Source organism: Gopherus evgoodei, chromosome 6, assembly GCF_007399415.2.
Source record: "Gopherus evgoodei ecotype Sinaloan lineage chromosome 6, rGopEvg1_v1.p, whole genome shotgun sequence".
NCBI classification, from domain to species: domain Eukaryota; kingdom Metazoa; phylum Chordata; order Testudines; family Testudinidae; genus Gopherus; species Gopherus evgoodei.
The window spans coordinates 2107687-2126271 of NC_044327.1; the positions used below are offsets into that span (position 1 = coordinate 2107687).

An 18585-nucleotide genomic window follows, 5' to 3' on the forward strand; every position below is an offset into this window, starting at 1 on the left:
GGCACAGCGGCCAACCGAACTTTTAGCGTCCCGATCAGCTGTGCTGACCGAAGCTGCCAGAATCCCTTTTCGACTGGGACTTCGGTCGAAAACCGGATGCCTGGCAACCCTACGTGCGACCTGCACTGCCGTTGCTGTAGCAGGGCGAGCGGCCCAGCCCCATCAGGACCAGTGCTGTCACTGCTGTAGCAGGGCAAGCAGCCCAGCCCCACTGCATGCAGAGGGCCATGTGAGGAGAGGCGGATGGGCAGTGAGATCCTCATTTGGTGGGGCTTCAGGAGAAAGGTGCAGTTAGTGCTTTTTCTGCTCAGCAAACTCAAATAAGCTTTGGACAGCAATGAAAAAAAAATGTCTCCCCGTGCCGGGATTTCCCATGTGACCATGATAGTGATGTTCTGTGTGTCTCCTTACAGGAAGCCAGCTACAAGAATCACAGAGTGAATAAAGTTTTGTTTCTAGGAAACATGAAAAGGCTGCTCTCTACTGGAACATCCCGCTGGAATAACAGACAAATTGCACTATGGGAGCAGGTGAGTCAGAGCCAGCAATCCAGCCATAGACGCTTCAGTTTTCCTCACCAATTAGGATTCCTCATTACTTTCACTTTAACCCTTGTGCCTGCCAAATACCCAAGAATTAATTTGTAGCTGAGTTCCAAGGTGGTCTGTCAAGCTACAAACTCATAGGTGGATCTTGGCTTTTGTTTATAATATGTTATGATATAGACATGAATTGGTGAAGAAGCAAGGCAGGCTGACAGCATGGCAATAATGCAAACAGAAATGGAAGCAATTTTCTAGCATTGGAAGGGATGCTGGGTATGGGAGGGAGCAGTTTCAAAGGAGCTAAAGGCTGGCTGCAGGCAGATGGAAGCAGCATGTCCATACTGCAGACCTTCAATAAGAAGTGTAAAGAGACTTCTGTGTGTCCCTCCCTCCATAGCCATGGGCCTTCTCAGAACTGCCCCCCTCCCACAAATCCAGTGGGAGCAACAGTGGGACTCAGGATCAGATGCTCTAGGAAATTTTCAAGCAAGGCACTAAGGTTCTGAGAGCGACTGTTTCTCTCTCCTTTGACATGGCCAGGGTGATCTTTCTGTGCCTTTAGTTGAGGAGGATCTGGATGGCTCCTCGGGGCTGCTGTTCCCGTTCTATGACTCTGACACTCACATGCTGTATGTGGTGAGCAAGGTAAGTGCTTTTTCTTTGAATTAACATTGACGCCACAGATTCTGTTCCCAACTACGCTGCTTTTATGCCATTGGCTACAGTGGAGTTACTCCTGATTTACACTAGCTCGAGTGAGATGAGAATCATGCCATTATGCTTTAACTGAAGGTCCCCGATGAAACAATAAGACACTTATTGGATAATAGACAGATACTAACTGAATCGGGTCTTCAGTATTAACTGCAAAATCGTGTATTCCCAGGACGTCCCACAGTCTTAGCCAAAGATGAGCAAAAAAGTTGTAGGAAAAGACTTCACTTGCATTCGCTAGAAGTGAGGCTGAAAAGATGGGATTTCACTCTGCTCTTAAAAGCCTTTGGGGCTCACTTGTCCAAGTTCGGATCACAAGTTGCTGTGCATTGCCTGGTGTGGTATGCATCTGGGGATCCACATGTCCTCCTGTTTGGCTCATTATATGACAGGCAGAAAAAATACTTTCATGTGTTGATCTGAAAGTTCCCAAAGTCCTGATGTGTCTAGCTCTTTACTCCTTACCCCATGGCCCTGATCCTGTGCAAACAAGCCTGACATTAACACTAGACACATGAGCTAGAGCCACTGCCTTTGTGAGAGTGAAGCTCAGCACGCACAGGAGTACTTGCAGGGTCAGGGCCCAGGTGAGCAAAGGTCTGTCAGTGCCTGTCCCCTCCTCTTTGCAGGGACTGGGAATCCAATAATAGAGATATGTCTAGCCCTAAACTGAGCTGCACTCCCATGCAGTGGGCAGCCCAGGGCAGAGGCACCGCTGAACACTTAGAACCACAGACGTATAGTGCTGAAAGGCACCTCAAGAAGTCATCGAGTCCAGCCCCTGTGCTGAGGCAAGACCAAATATACCTAGGCCATCCCTGACAGGTGTTTTTTCCAACGTGTTCTTATAGCCTCCAATGATGGGGATTCCACAACCTCCCTTGGAAGCCTATTCCAGAGCTTAACTAACCTTAGAGTTAGAAAGTTTTTCCTAATATCTAACCAAAATCTCCCTTTCTGCAGATTAAGCCCATACTTCTTGTCCTACCTTCAGTGGACATGGGAAACAATTGATCAGTCTTCTTTATAACAGCCCTTCACATGTTTGAAGACTGTTATCGGGTCCTGCCTCAGTCTTTTGCAAGACCAAACATGTCCAATTTCTTTAACCTTTCCTTATAGGTCAGGTTTTCTAAATCTTTGAGCATTTTTTTTTCTCTCCTCTGGACTCTGGCAACTCACATGTTACTCTAGCTGAGGCCTCACCAGTGCCGCATAGAGGGGGACCGTTACCTCCTGGTGTCTTACATATGACACTCCTGTTAAGATACCCTGGAATATCAGCCTTTTTCACAACTGCATCACATTGTTGACTCATTCAGTTTGTGATCCACTAAACCCCCTGATCCTTTTCACCATCTAGCCAGTTATTCCCCATTTTGCAGTTGTGCATTTGATTTCCTTTCCTAAGTGTAGTTCTATAAATCAGTGATACACCTGCACCTGGAATACTGGGTTCCATTCTGATCACTCTCTGACTAAAAGGCCATAACAGAAATAAAAGAGGTTCAGAGACAAGTGGAGGAAAAATATTGGAGGCCAGGAAAAGACTTTTATATGGAAGGAGACTGGAAAGATTGGGACGGTTTAGTTTAGAGAGGAAACAAATACAAGGTGATATGATAGAGCTTTAAAAGAACAATGGAAGTTCTAGAGAAGGTAAACCAGGTGACCACCTTGGGCTCCCCCTCTCCTGCAGCAGGGACTAAGCAATGCCTGTGTTCTCTCTTGCCATCTGTAGGGAGATGGGAACATACGATACTATGAGATAAGCACTGAGAAGCCGTACCTGAACTACCTGATGGAATACCGCTCCCATCTACCACAGAAAGGAATCGGTGAGTTTGTATCGTGTATTTCTCATCTCACTAGGGGCCCAGTTCCACACCCTGAGGGAATCCAGTGGGAGTACAGGACTGGCCCACAATTCCATTGGTTTTGATGAGAAGCCAGGGGGCTCGGTTCTGCTCTCACTCAGTGTTACACTGCTGTAAATCACAGATCCATAGACTCCTAAACTAGAGGGATTGTTATGACCATCTAATCTGATCCCCTCCAGAACCCAGCCAGAAAACCTTGCCCAGTGAGCCCTGCAGTCCTCCCTGGCCCTCTCCTCCCCTCCCCCAGAGCTCCCAGCTGAGCTAGAGTGGACCTTTTAGAAAGAGACACCCGGTCTTGATATTGGTGTCTGCAAGACTGCAAATCCTGGAAACCCCTCCACATTGTTTGGAAACTGCTTCAGTGGCTATTTACTCTGCTGTTAAAACGTGCATCTTATTCCTAGTTTGAACTCTGCTGACTTTGCTTCCAATCTGAGATCTCCTTGTGCCTTTGCCTGCTACACTAAAGAGCTCTCCAGTATCAGCCATCTTCTCCTCAAGCAGGGACTTACAGACTGTGTTTAAATAGGCTTTTAACCCTCTTTTCGATAGGCTTATTGGATTGAACTCCTGATGCCTCTAATGGAAAGCTTGGTTTCCAGTCCTCAGATTATTCCTGTGGCTCTTCCCTAAATCTTCCTCAATTTTAAATCTGGGGCAATAGTATCCCCAGGGATGTGTCTACTGCTCCGTGATATTCCCGTTACCATGTCCCAGGACTACATTCACTTTTTAGGCCACATCTGGCACTTGGAGCACGTGTTCAGTTGGTTTCCAGCATGACTCCTAAATTCTTTTCAGCATCACTGCTTCCCCGTGTCAAGTATAATTCCCAAATCTGGACCTTAGCATACAAAATATGGGTACTAGCATGAATTCCCCTAAGCTTAATTACCAGCTTAGATCTGATATGCTGCCACCAATCAGGAATTTTCCAGGGCCTGATACCCTCTGGCCCCCCCAAAACCTTGCCTGGGGACCCCAATACCCAGATTCCCTGAGTCTCACAACAAAGGGGAATAAACCATTCCCTTCCCCCTCTCTTCTTCCTCCCAGCTCCTTCCCGCCCTGGGAACACTAGGAGATCTCCTGATTCAACTTCTTGAATCACCACACCGAGAGGAATGTTACCTTCCCCCTCACCCAGAGACAATACAAGCTGCGTGAATCTAACACAAAGAGAAAATTTATCCTTCCCTTCTCCCCACCAATGCCCTTGAACCTTAACTAGGAGGAAAAAATCACAGAGGTCTTAAAAGCAAAACTTTTAATAAAAAGAAAGAAAAAAAAGTAAAAGGTTTATCTCTGCACTTTAGATGGTAAAAAGTTACAGGGTCTTTTAGCTTAACAATAGAAAGAAACTTTCTCCAGCAGAAACACAATTTAAGCTACTTCCAGCAAGTACACATATGTAAATGGAAAAAAAAACAACTTAAAAGACTATGACCGCCTTTTCTTACTCACAGTTCTGAATAGATAAGAGACTGTGGCAGGGAGATTGGCAGAAACCTGGTTGCACCTCTAGTCCCGTCCAGGACCCAGAGAGAACAAAGCCAAACCCAAAACCCACAGACAAAGGCTTCCCTCCACGAGATTTGAAAGTATGTTGTCTCCTGATTGGTCCTCTGGTCAGGTGTTTGCAGGTCACTGTTTGTTAACCCTTTATAGGTGAAAGAGACATTAACCCTTAGCTATCTGTTTATGATACCCCGTCCATCTGACTTTGTTCCTAGGTGTAAGAACTTGCTTTTGGTTATATTAAGACACAGTTTACTGCAAGTCAGGTAGGTTTGTAGAACTGCCCTCCTTATCGTTATTTACCATTCCACCAATTGTGTCATCTGTAAGTTTTACCTGCAAGGATTTTATAACTTCTTCCAGATCATTGTTTAAAACAGTGAATAGAACTGGGCTGAGAACTCATCCCTGTGGAACCCTCCTGGAAGCACCCCATTGGATGGCAATTTTCAATTGCTTTTGAGATTTATCAGTTAGCCAGTTTTTAATCAGAATAGCATGTGATATTAAGTCAGACACCTCACACAACTTTCAGTACATCAACACAATTACCTTTATCAGCCTAACTTGTAACCTCATCAAGAAATGCTGTCAAATGTATTTGTCAAGAAGACCTTCTTTCCAGTGTTACCAAAATCTAGTCCACTGAATGCAGTGGGGGAATATACACTGAGCTGACTTTGGGGTCAAGACAAGGAGCAGCCACCTTTGAAATCAGATCAAATGTGCATTAGACAGGAGGATTTATTAACATTAAAAGTAAATGAAGCTGCTGTAAAGATTCAGCAGTAGTTCAGGACTAAAGGCAGCTCGTTGGTGGAGGACTTAGGGCCACATCCAGCCCCAGCCAAACACATGGGTTGCTCCACCTGCACAAAGGCAGAGCCATGCTGCTGAGCAGGTAGCAAGCTGCCCCACCCTGCTTCTTGCTGTTTGCTTGGGTATGTTTTTCCAGTTACTACTGCAACTGGCTAATAGCTGCCTTTGCCTGGCCTGGCTGTTGCACTCAGGAATCTGCTTGCAGGGTTCTGCCCACCCCAGCCACCTCTCCCTTTGATGTGCTTTGAAACAAATGTGGGGACTTGTTGTGTGGGCTGTTGCTTCTTCTGCACTGCCATGGAGGTGAGTGGGGCTGCGGGTGCTCTGTACAGCCCAGCACTGTGCAGCACCTTGCCGACTGGGTAGTCAGGACTGTGTATTTGTTGCAGGATGCAGACTGATAGGGCTGTTCCAATGGCTTCCTTTGCTCACCTGCTGCATTGCCCAAACCCCTCTGCTTCCCTCGGGCACGGTGCAGGATCTGCTGCTGGAGACTTTAAGTCCCCTGCAGCGGATGATGCAGTGCTCTGAGCGTCAGCTCTGCAATCCCCACATCTCTGGCACAGCCAGCTCAGTCCTTCATCTTTTTGATGCAGACTGATGAGCCTCCTGCAGTGCCAGGCACTGGCTGCTGTGCATGGATGTTAAGGTCATTGGTCTAATTGTGCAGGGTGCAAATCAGAGTGTAACTCCATTAAGATCAGTGCAGTTACACCTGTATAAAACTGACGAGAGAGAGGAGAGTCAACCCAGCAGTTAGTGGGGTAAGTTTGCACCGAGGCACTTGGTGAAAATCTGGAGTGGCTGAAAGCTGGGCCAGTCCCAGTTACTCCAATTAAAATATACTTGTCTCCCGTTGGACTCTTAGCTCGTAAACTGATCTTTGTGCAAGAAGGGGCAATGCCTAAAATCGTAGCACACTGTGGTTACAGTTCAAGGCAATTATTCTTAGTAAAATTACAGAACTACCTCCAGATTTGTGCTGTCTGCAGATAATCTCCACAAGGAAAATAACACCTCAGGTCTCTACAGACAGGTTTATGGCTTCTGCTCCTGCCACCTACTTTGAATTGCTCGTTAGATGCTGCAGCCAGGGCAGCTGTTCCATGCTACACTGGATCAACCCTTGAGGACGCCAGCGTCTCATCATGGAGTGCACATTCATCTCCCCCATGCACTGCTTTCTGGAGTGTCCAGGGCCGGCGCTGCCATTTAGGCAACTTAGGCGGCCGCCTAGCGTGCCAGGATTGGGGGGGGCGGCATTTTGCCACCCTCAGCGGCGGAGGGGTCCTTCCACGCTCCAGGTCTTCGGCGGCAATTCTGCGGCGAGTCCTTCGCTCGCTCCGGGACCCACCGTTGAAGTGCCTTGAAGATCGGGAGTGCGGAAGGACCCCTCCCCCGCAGCAGAATTGCTGCCAATGACCGGGAGTGCGGAAGGACCCCCGCCTAGGGCGCCAAAAACCCTGGCGCCGCTCCTGGGAGTGTCTAGTCAGCATTGCAGGGGAACACGCCATGCGTGGCAGCAGCAGAAGGATGCTGGTTTATATAGTGCGTAGCTCAGACATCTTTCAAAGTCAGGCAGAGATGGAGCAAGGACTATGCCCACAAATTCATAGCTGCCACATTATGCTCAGTAATAGCACGTGAAGCCTGGGAGATTAGACCAGGGGTCGGGAACCTTTGGCATGTGTGCCGATTTTTGATGGCACGCGAGGCAGGCTGAGCAGCTCAGCCCGCCACTGCTCTGGGGTTTCCACCGCCGGCTCTTGCCAGCCGTGGTCCCGCTGCTGGTCCCACTCAGCGCCAGCTGCTGTCCTGGGGGATGGAACCCCAGGCTGGCAGTGGGCTGAGACCCCAGCTGGCAGGAACCTGTGGTGGAAACCCCAGAGTGGCAGCAGGTTGAGCTGCTCAGCCCACTGCTGCTCTGTGGTTCTGGCTGCTGGCCCCTTGCCAGTCGGGGTCCCACTCAGCACTCGCTGGTGGCCTGGGGGAAGGAACCCCAGGCTGGCAGTGGGCTGAGACCCCAGCTGGCAAGGAGCCAGCAGCCGAAACCGCAGAGCAGTGGTGGGCTAAGCTGCTCAGCCCACTGCTGCTCTGAGGTTTCCACCCCCTGCTCCTGCCAGCCGTGGTCCCGCCACCGGTCCCACTCAGCAACAGCTGCTGGCCTGGGTGAATGGAACCCCAGGCTGGCAGTGGACTGAGACCCCGGCTGGCAGGAGCCAGTGGCTGAAACCCCAGAGCGGGGCAGGCGGAGACGCTCAGCCCACCGCCGAAACCTCAGAGCTGGGTGCGCTGAGCCGCTCGGCCCACCACCACTCTGGGGTTCTGGCTGCTGGCTCCTTGCCAGCCGGGATCCCCACAGCCCCACTCACCTTGCTTCCCGTTGGAGTTCCAGTGCAGGCCCCCTGCCAGACAGGGTCCAGGCTTCCGGCCTTGCTCAGCCCTACCAGCCGCCAGCTCCACTCACCTCAGCTGCGGATCAGGGGTTCCAGCTGCTGACCTCCTGCCAGCCAGTTAACAGCTTATAACTCAGAAGCCTGCGTGCAGTGTAAAGTATCTAAGTAGGTGCCACCAGACATTGGAAAACTCAGCAAGGAAAAGCAAGGGCAAGGATCACACTAAACTAATCACATCTGCATTTTAATTTAATTTTAAATAAAGCTTCTGAAACAATTTGAAAACCTTGTTTACTTTACATATAACAGTAGTTTGGTTATGTATTATAGACTTAGAGAGAGACCTTCCAAAAACCGTTCAAATGCATTACAAGCACGCGAAGCCTTAAATTAGAGTGTCTGCATGAAGAGTGGGCACAGCACTGCTGAAAGGCTGCTGACCCCTGGATTAGACTCTTCTTACTGAGAGCTAGATTTTGACTAGCCCATGCAGGGAGGTATAATAACCGTCCCCGGCTCATACACAGAGCTCCCCTGCTTTATCAAAGCAGATTTCATGCAGCTGCTGTGCCCCCAGGAACAAGTGGATGGAGAGGGGCAGGAAGTGGTCAGAGCCTTGACTCCACCCTCCAGAGTGTGTATAAGTACCCCACAGTACCATGTGGGATAGCTTGCCCACACACAGTCTCTAGTACTCATGGTCTCTAGTACTCAGAGACTGGCTTCAGCCCTGGAACAGGTGGTTTAGGAGCCCTGCCAGAATGTGTGTTACCATTAAAATTTAAGAGTTTCTTATTGGCCATATAAAATAGTCCCTCTTGCTAAATTCTGGTGGGCCTCAGTGACTTCCTGTGGCAATGAGTTCCTGTCATGGAGCCCTCACTGCTTGGGGCTGCTTTGGGGATTAGCTCTCTTCCAGGTGCAAGGCCCTGACCGGTTGTCCCCTCTTTCCCTCTGCAGCCCCTTTCTCATGCCAGGAGCTGCAGTCTCCCCTTCGTGAGTTGGCACTCCAGCCAGGTCGCTGTGTGCTTTCCCATCCTGGGGCACAGAGGCTCACTGAACCTGCTGTCCAGGCAATGCCACTCTGTCAGTGGCTAGTAGGAGAACCTGGGGCCCACCCACAAATCCAGGTTCCAAGCCAGGGACCCTACAGCGCTCAGCCAAGACCTGCTCAGTCCCCACCTTGCTGCTCTCTCCCTGGCTGCTTCTTACTTGCCTCCCACAGGCTTTTTTTCTCCACCCACCTCTCTTCTGGGAATGCCCTTCCCACTAGGTCAGGCTCCCGGGGTCTTACTCTTTCCCTGTTGTAATGGGGTCACTCACCTCTCGCCTGCATCCCTCAGTCAATGGTTTGTTCAGTGGGTCTTCAGTGACTCATCCCTCCAGCCAAGTCACACACACTGTCTGTTGGAGGAACAGAACAAACCCCTTCCGGGGTATGCAGTCTTTACTTTCTCCCGGCCCTGGTATGGGACTATGCCTCCAGTAGCCAGCCAGGAGCTCCTTCTTAGCTCCTTGGTCCCTGCATGCATTGAGCTGTCTGTGGTCCTGCTGCTCTTCCAGCCAGGCCAGGAACCCAGTATTCTCTCTTCCAGATCCAAACAGCAACTGACGGACCCTGTCTCTGCCGCCCCTCTGATTGGCTGCTTGGAAGATTTTCTTCTGCTCCTCTCTGGGATGGAGTGTAGCAGGACCCTCAGGCCTCCAATGGGGGCCTCTGGGCCTAGTCTACCTTGTCGTACCTGGATTCCCTCCTTCCCTCTCTGATGCACAGAGGGTGGCTGTAGCCTCCTCACTGCCGCCATCTCTGTTGGCAGCTTCCTGGCTTTATACGAGCCCAGCACACACCTGCTCAGCTGAGCTTCATGCTGCAGTCAGGGGTTGGTTCTCCAGGCTAATCCCCTCATGTGGGGTCTATCACAATTGGTCTTTCTCAGCTTCCGTAAGCCTTTCAGGGCTGTTGTGGGGTGAACGCCCCATCAGAGTTCCACAGGCTAGTAGCAAGTTGTGTGAAGAAGTGTATCCTTTTTATTGGTTTGAATTTCCTACTTTTCAGTGCCACTGAATGTCCCCTTGTTCTTGTGTTCTGAGACAGAGAAAACAGGTGCTCCCAATCGCACGTCTCTGGGCAGTCAGTAATTTATAGATTTCTGTCGTGTCCCTCTCCAAGATAATGAACCCAGTCTGTTCAGTCGCTCCTCACAGGGGAGTGTTTCCATTCACCCATATTTCTGTGGAGAGAAAAAGGAAATTCTGCATGCACAACATTAATTTCTGCGCAAATTCTGCATGCGCAGTAGCACAGAAATCCCCCAGGAGTATATAATGGTGCTAACACTTTCCTGTCTCTACTGAAAATACTTTGCTTGATGCAACCTAGGAGTGCATTGGCCTTTTTCACAGCCACATCACATTGACAGCTCATAGTCATCCTGTGATCAACCAATAAATGCAGGTCTTCCTCCTCCTCTGTCACTTGCAACTGATATGTCCCCAGCTTATAGCAAAAATTCTTGTTGTTAGTCCCTAAGTGCATGACCTTGCACTATACACTATTAAATTTCATCCTTTTTCTATTACTCTAGTTTTCAGGGTCCTCTTCTTTAATGATATTCTGATCCTCCTCCATACAGGGAGTACCTCCCAACTTTGTGTCATTGTGATGGGGTGTACAAACACCCCACTGAGCAACAAGGGCTTACGGGCCCATTTTGGGCTCAGCCAGCCCCACCCCCCATACCTGCAGCAAATGCTCCATCTGCTGGAGGAATGAAAAGGCAGCGAATTAGCTCAGTTGGGGAGTGGTGCTGAAGGTGAGCAGACCTGCAGCCCACAGCTCCAGCAGAGGAGAGCACAACAAAACAAAATACAGCTGTCCTGTGAGGGAGGGAGGATCCTCTGCAGAGGCAAGCAGAGAGGGAAGTATCCTGTGGTCCTGGACAGTGGCGACTTCCTCCTGCTTTCTTGTGATTTGGATTTTCCCACCAGGTGAAGGCCTTGGACTGAGGTGACCCCAGGTGGGAAGAGGCCCAGGGAAAACAGCCTTAAGTAGTCTTGGTTGTCAGGTTATTGGTAGCCCAAGGGCCCAGACTCCCCTCTCCATACTCCCCTTTGGAGTCCAGGGTTGTGGCTTCCCAACCAGACCCGGAGTGGAGGCCATAACAGTTTTTATTATCTCACACCAAGGTCATTAATGAAAATGATCAATAAGATTGGTCCCTGTAGCGGGGTCTCTGGCAGTCAGGGTAGCAGACCCTACTGCCCCTCTCCATGTCTGTGCAGTGGGGTCACTGGCAGCCAAGGCAGCCCACCATCAGGTGCTTGAAGCCTGTCTGCTTCAGAAGGAGTCCAGCTCTCAACGAAGCATGCTGTATCCCTTAGGGAGATGGGAATTCCCTCCAGAGTCCCACAGCCGTTTGTCCAGTACAAGCCACCTGGCTCTTGTAATGTCACTTGGAAAGAGAAGGGGCTGTACCTGCCCTCTGAGGCATGCATCTGGCGGGAGGGTCAGTACGCCCTCATGGGGTGTTTGCTGGTGGAAGGGCGCTGTTACAACCCCCACCTGCCATTTCCTCTGCTCTCTGCTCAGGAATCATGCCGAAGAGGGGCCTTGACGTGTCAGCCTGTGAAATCTTCCGGTTCTACAAACTGATCCCAGGCAAAAGCCTGATTGAGCCCGTCTCTATGATTGTTCCTCGCCAGGTAGGTGTGCGTCAGCAGCCCTCTCACTCACAGCCACTGTGGCTGATAGTGCCCTGCTGAGCGAGAGGGGGAGGCAGGGGCTGAGCGGGTTTCCTTTGTAAGCTCCGTGGTGTAGAACTGACCAGAGAAAGGAGCTGACCGGGCGAGGCAGTACCTCATTTATATAGGAACTGTGCATCATTTGGGGACATTGAGGTATAGTTGGGGTACAGTTTGTACCTGAGGCTCCTGTTGGGAACCCCCTGGAAAAGGCCTGGACAGTGACTGGGCTCGGGGTCACCCTGATGGATAGTGATGGTTGCCAAGGTTGGATAAGATAAAAGCCAGGAGTAGGGAAGGAGAGTGCATGCTTCTGGGCTGCTGTACTTCCCTGGGGGGTAGGGAGTCTGGGGAGGGTCACTGCTACCACTGCTTCTTTTCTGAAAGAGTGGAGCTGAAAGAAACAGCTGTGTTCTGTGGAGGGAACAGAGCAGCTGTGAGGATCTGGTCCCCTGCGGAGAGCTAGTGTTTACAGGTGGAGCGGAGTAGCTGTTCCAGCTGAGAGCTAAGGATCACACCCAAAGGATGGAGCAGTGCAGCAGTTTGGCCAGCTAACAGCACCGTGTGAGGAGCAGCATTACAAAGAGCTGAGCTGATGGAGAGCAGCTATTAGGAGGGAATGGCTCGCTCTGAGGATGGGTTTAGTTTGGGACTGAGACTCCTGCATATTAGGGTAGCAGTGAGAGAAACTGGTAAGTGATAAGTTTATACAAGTTCACCCTGTCGTTTCGCTTCCCTTTCTTCAGGAAAGTTTTCCTGTTTAAAACCCTCTGCAAGTGGGGAATAAATTGCCTATCAAAGGCACCGAAGTGCTATGGATCTACGTACAGGCTCCCAGGTTACTGGTTTGGGGCTCGAAGTGAAGTTATTTCAGTTTTAGTGGAAAAGCCTTTAAAAAGTACATCCCCAGCCCTTGATTGCTGCCAAGGCCACGTCCTTATGGGCCCATGCTTCAGAATGCAGGAACTGCTCTTCTCCTGCCTGGTGGTCACCTGTGTCACCGTATGTGGGATGGATTAACTGAAACAAGTGTGAATGGCTTGCGAAATGCCTGGCTGTGAACTCCCTCAGACACAGCCTCCCCAAGGAGAGCCATGGATAAGAAGGGGGACTCGGAGGGGTGTGGTGGCATGACCTGATCAAGCGCCACTCTCAGGTACCAGGCTGTCTACCCTGCATGTGCAACACAGTCATGCTCTGGTGTAGAAGAAGCTTATAAATGTGTCCAGCCTCAGCCCTGGTGCAATGACAGTGCAGGTGAAACTGGAACCAGGACCTCCTGTCACTTACTCTCTGATCTGCTCGTGTCATGGCTCCTTGAGCTACTGAGTCTGTCAGTGGAAGCTGCAGCACAGTTTGTAAACCTATGGCAGCATTGTGCAGGGGTATTGCCATGGGTGAATGCACAAACTCCATTGTGGTACTGTGGTAGCGCCAGTGAGTCCCTGTCCACCTGTCATGCTAAGCACCCAAAAGTGCATGTTCCTCAGATGCTGCTCTGTCTAACAGCTACATGTGACGGGATCCCTGGGGTGCAACCTGGAAATAGGGGTACTGCTGTGCTCCCTTAACTCTCCAGCCTGGACTCTCTCTCTCAGTGCTTTGCCAGTGACAAGAAGCAAACCCCTCCAGGTGCTGTTATCACTCAGCGCAGCCATATGTGGAGCCCCACACCCAGCTAGATTGCATGAATGCTCCCTGAGCCACTCATGAATCGAACAGAGAAAGGCACCAACCAGTTCCCCCCACCTCCTTAGCCTTGCACCCCAGAGCTGTACCATCTTTCCCTGCCTGGTTAGAAGCCTGACCAGTGTAAGTTTATTACCCAGTCGGATCTTCCCTCAATGTGGAGAGGACATGCACCAGGCTTTGTAAACTGAGCTAGGTTTCCCAAGCACTTTGCACAAAATACACTGTTTTAGGTAAAGTATAAAACAGATTTATTAAGTACAGAATTATAAATGTTAATTGATTACAAGTGGTAGGCATGAAAGATCAGAGAAAGTTACCAAAGAAAATAAAAGATAAACACACAATCTAAATCTTAAACCTTATTACATTAAGCAGTATTTAGTTCAGCAGTTTTCTCACCCCAGTGGATGAACAGGCTTCCCTTAAGCCTGGACCAGTCTCCTCAGATGACCATCAGCTTCTCGGCATTGCTGTTGCTTTCAGCGTAGGTGGGAGAGGAGAAAGGCAGAGGCATACTGCAACTGTTTCCTATTTTATACCCTTAGTCCCTGTGCTGAGAAGACACTTGCCCAGACGTGTCTTGGTGGGCTTTGCTGAGTCACTGGGGTTGAGCAATCTATTGGTGTGGTCTTGTGCAACTGAGCCATAGAGTTGAGCAGTCCCCATTGTGTGGTGCTTGGGCAGCTGTCATTGAATTGTAGATCCCTTGATTACACCTGATGATTAATAGTCATTGAGCACCCTCATGGGCATGGTTTGCCTTCTTTATATGTCACTAGCAAACTTACAGCATATTTCAGTAACAACCATACAGCAAAATCTCATAACTTTATACACAAGAATGATATACATATTTGGACAGAAGAACGGGTTTCAGCAGATCGTGACCCTTTCATATGATACCTTACATGGCATGTGTTGTATGAAATATCACAACCCTATGTGAATAATGAATATGGGGGTTACAGGGTGCCATTCTGAGGGACAGTTATCAGACTGCACCAGCACTTTCAAACCATCCAACTCCTTCCTGCTTGTGATTTGTCTTTAATATTCAGTTTGGCTGAAATCCTGACCCTAGTGAAGTTAATGGGAGCTGTGTCACTAACGCCAGTGGTGGCTGGATTCCCCCTTCATATGGTGCTTGCATAAATAACAGCCTTACTGACATGAACTAAAAAATGTCTTGCAAAATTACCCTTTTCCAATGCAAGTAAGTGTTGAGCAAAGGAGAGGAATGTCTCTGGCAGTTTTGTTGTCATTCTCCTTCTACTATTGGGGAGCCAAGTGGATTTGGTGTCAGGGCTAGTACATTTTCATGGCAAATGTGAAAGTCATAAACAAAACAGGGCTGCCAGGGATCAGTCATTGTGAAATGCTCCCATGGCTAGTCTCTCATGCCGAAAATTCTTCTCGGTAACGTGTTGAAGCTGTCAGTAGCTGGCAGCGGCAGCTGTGACTGTGCTGTCTGTGTATTTGCAGTCAGAGTCGTACCAGGAAGACATCTACCCGATGACAGCTGGAGCCCAGCCAGCACTCACGGCGCAGGAATGGCTGAATGGAATTAATAAAGGTCAGGCTTGCAGAAAGAGGACAGAGTCAAACATTGATTGGATTGTCTGGTGTATTCACAGAATGTCATTAGCTATTTTACACTTTAGCTACTGGAAAATCTTGGCAGAGGAAAAATCAATAAAAAATCTGTCCGGAGTGACTCAGAGCTGTCTCTGTTGTGTGATACCTTTGGAAATAACTCCAAACTTGAGCCTGATTATTTGAACTTACAGATCTCCTGTGTTTTGTTCAGGGCTGATTTGTGTGCTCTATATGTGTGCTAACCATTCACCTACTTACATTGTAGGTCCTGTCCTTGTATCTTTGAGACCAGGCTCTGAAATCCTGAATTCTCTGCCACAATTTCCTGAGAAAGAACCATCACCGCTGTCCACAGAATCAAACTGGTACCAGGGCAGCACAGAAAGAACGGCAATGAAGGAAATTCAGAAGCAAAGTGGGATCCAAGAAAAGAGAGGCCAGAAAAAAGTGGAGGAAAGATCACAGGGAGACCGACAAATGCAGCTTTCAAATGGCTTTGACTTATTCGAGTGTCCTCCCCCCAAAACCGAGAATGAGGTCTGGCTGTGGGAAAGCATGTGGGCGTGGGGGGAGAATTACATACAGCTGGCAAAGTGTGCAAACTTCAGATGTTTTGTGTGGGCATAGATTGAACTGAAAAACAATGCCAAGGGTCTGCAGTGTGGGACTTGGGTGCATAAGCAGAGCTAAAGAAACCTTCCACTTCAGTGCCAGCATGCTGGGCACACAACTAGTGCTGGCCAAGACCTGCCCATGCCCCTGCCCCCGGGAGTTCACGATGTAAACAACAAAGGAATGGTTACCATCGCCGTTTGACAGATGGGAACTGAGCCCCAGAGAGACTGAGCCCTACACTGCAGTTAGGTCAACATAAGGCAGCTTACATCGACCTAACTCTCTAAGCGTCCACACTAAAATGTAGCCCCCAGCGATATAAGTCGCCCACTACGCTGACTTAGTAACTCCACCTCTGTGAAAGGCATAGCACTTAGGTTGGTGTAGTTGGCAGTGTCAGTGTAGACACTGCATTATTTCCATTGCCTGTTGGCTGTCAGCCAAGTGCAGGGCCCACATCTGGAACCCGCCCTCCACTGCTGGGCCAACAGCAGAAACTGTCAGCGGGGCCCAGGACTCAGTTTCACAACAGGGAGCCTACTAGAGGTGAAATTGACATTCTTGTCAGTTTCGTGACTCCTATAATTTCAGGTTTGGTCTCTGGCTGTCAGACCCCGGGGTGGGAGGCCTGTAGCAGGTGAGCTCTGCACAACTGTCAGTGCCCCACAGTGACCCACATCAGTCAGTGCAAGCTCTTCTGGTGAGGACATACCACCCTCCTTCCGCCAGAGTGTGTGAACACCAATAGCCAATTGAATTACTGCCGTGGCTGTAGGTGGACCTAATGTAAGTTGACCTAATTTTGTAGTGTAGACATGGCCTCAGAGTCTTACATCGGTGGGAGATACATTTTAGTGTACTCACCTGCTATGCTGGTTTAATACTCGACCTCCACGAGAGGTGTAGTGCTGAGGTCGATGTAGTTAGGTCAGTGCAGCATCAGTGTAGACACTGTGTTGCTTGCATTGTGTGCGGCTGCCTTTCAGAAGCCGTCCCACAATGCCCCACACTGACAGTTAAATCGGTGCAAGCGATCCTGGTGAGAATGTGCACCGCCAACACCAGGAGCACAGTGTGCATGTGTAAAAGCGATGTAATTACTTTGGTGGCTGTACATTGATATAACTTAGGTTGACTCAATACTGTAGTGTAGACTTGCCCTGAGGGAACACAGGGAGTCAGTGGCAGAGCCAGGAATTGGACTCAGGTGTCCTGAGTGCCAGGGCAGTGTTTTAGCAACCAGCCCATTGGTAGATTGGAGTCACCTTGCCTGGGGGTGAGACTGGGATGGAAAGAAATGAATATTCTTCTGTCTCTTTCCTTTCCTGTGTGTTAAGGATGTAGAGCTTTGCGGGGACAACAGGTGGTGCCTGGCATGGACAAGGTGCCTAGTTTAAGCTGTCAGGTAGTACCTAGCTGCTTTGGGAGGGTCTGGGCACCCTGGTTTATGCTGTGATGCTGTAGAGCTGCAGTGGAGCACAGAGGTTCTTGTGCATTATGTCTAGACCCAGCTGGGGCACAACAGAAAAAACCAGAATGCTGTTTGTTTTACAGCTGTTGCAGATGTTTTATCGACAGCAGGAAGAAATCCGGAAACTGCGAGAGCTGGTTAACCAGAGGGACATTCAAGTCAAACAGCTAGAACTGGAGATTAAAAACATCCGCATGGACTCGGGCAGGTACTGAGGTGACAGGCCCACTCTGCAGCCATGGAATGCACTGTGCCTGCAGCAGACACCCAGGTGCCTCAGTAGAATGACTTGTTCTATGTTTTGCATTGGGAAAAAGGAGGTGAATGCAGTGCACACTTCCCTTGGCCCTGATGGCCATCTGCCTGCTGTCCTGGGTGCTGCGTGTGGATCTGCTTGGCTGCTCTACAATGTGCTGCCAGCCAGTTCTCTCGCTGCAGGAGATCCCAGGTTAAAGGAACTTCCAGAGCTGCACCAAATCTGAGGAGACTGAAGCTGGAACAGTGCAGGAAAGGCTCTGGTCTGCGGCCTCTGTGTGACTCCCCAGTGCATCACTAGGGCGCTGGAGCAGGGCTGGCCGGGCTCTGATCTGCGGCCTCCATGTGACTCCCCTGTGCACCACAAGGGCGCTGGAGCAGGGCTGGTCGGCTCTGGTCAGTAGCATCTGTGTGACTCCCCTGCGTACCACAAGGGTGCTGGAGCAGGGCTGGTCGGCTCTGGTCTGCAGCGTCCATGTGACTCCCCTGTGCACCACAAAGGTGCTGGAGCAGGGCTGGTCGGCTCTAGTCTGCAGCCTCCGTCTGACTCCCTTGTGCACCACAAGGGCACTGGAGCAGGGCTGGCCGGGCTCTGGTCTGCAGCCTCCGTGTGACTCCCCTGTGCACCACAAAGGCGCTGGAGCAGGGCTGGCCAGGCTCTGGTCTGCGGCCTCTGTGTGACTCCCCTGTGCACCACAAAGGCACTGGAGCAGGGCTGGCCGGGCTCTGGTCTGCAGCATCCATGTGACTCCCCTGCGCACCACAAGGGCGCTGGAGCAGGGTTGGCTGGACTCTGGTCTGCGGCCTCCGTGTGACTCCCCTGTGCACCACAAGGCGCTGAAGCAGGGCTGGTCAGCTCTGGTCTGCGGCCTCTGTCTGACTCCCCTGTGCACCACAAGGGTGCTGGAGCATGGCTGGCCAGACTCTGGTCTGCAGCATCCGTGTGACTCCCCTGTGCACCACAAAGGCACTGGAGCAGGGCTGGCAGGGCTCTGGTCTGCAGCCTCTGTCTGACTCCCCTGTGCACCACAAGGGCGCTGGAGCAGGGCTGGTTGGCTCTGGTCTGCAGCGTCCATGTGACTCCCCTGTGCACCACAAGGGTGCTGGAGCATGGCTGGCCAGACTCTGGTCTGCAGCATCCGTGTGACTCCCCTGTGCACCACAAAGGCACTGGAGCAGGGCTGGCAGGGCTCTGGTCTGCAGCCTCTGTCTGACTCCCCTGTGCACCACAAGGGCGCTGGAGCAGGGCTGGTTGGCTCTGGTCTGCAGCGTCCATGTGACTCCCCTGTGCACCACAAAGGTGCTGGAGCAGGGCTGGCCGGGCTCTGGTCTGCAGCCTCCGT

At 50.6% G+C, this 18585-nt stretch overlaps 1 protein-coding gene across 1 annotated transcript in view; it reads left to right on the forward strand.

The window, feature by feature from the left end:
- The window catches only part of CORO2A (coronin 2A), a 118280-nt gene extending 100107 nt beyond the window's left edge, over window positions 1-18173 (forward strand). The window contains exons 6-12 of the mRNA XM_030567777.1: window positions 414-530; window positions 1086-1190; window positions 3001-3097; window positions 11462-11574; window positions 14788-14878; window positions 15167-15438; window positions 17071-18173. Of these exons, the coding sequence (XP_030423637.1) occupies window positions 414-530; window positions 1086-1190; window positions 3001-3097; window positions 11462-11574; window positions 14788-14878; window positions 15167-15438; window positions 17071-17202 (927 nt within the window). The 3' untranslated portion in view covers window positions 17203-18173. The remainder of the gene's footprint in view (window positions 1-413; window positions 531-1085; window positions 1191-3000; window positions 3098-11461; window positions 11575-14787; window positions 14879-15166; window positions 15439-17070) is intronic.
- The last annotated feature ends 412 nt before the right edge of the window (window positions 18174-18585 follow it).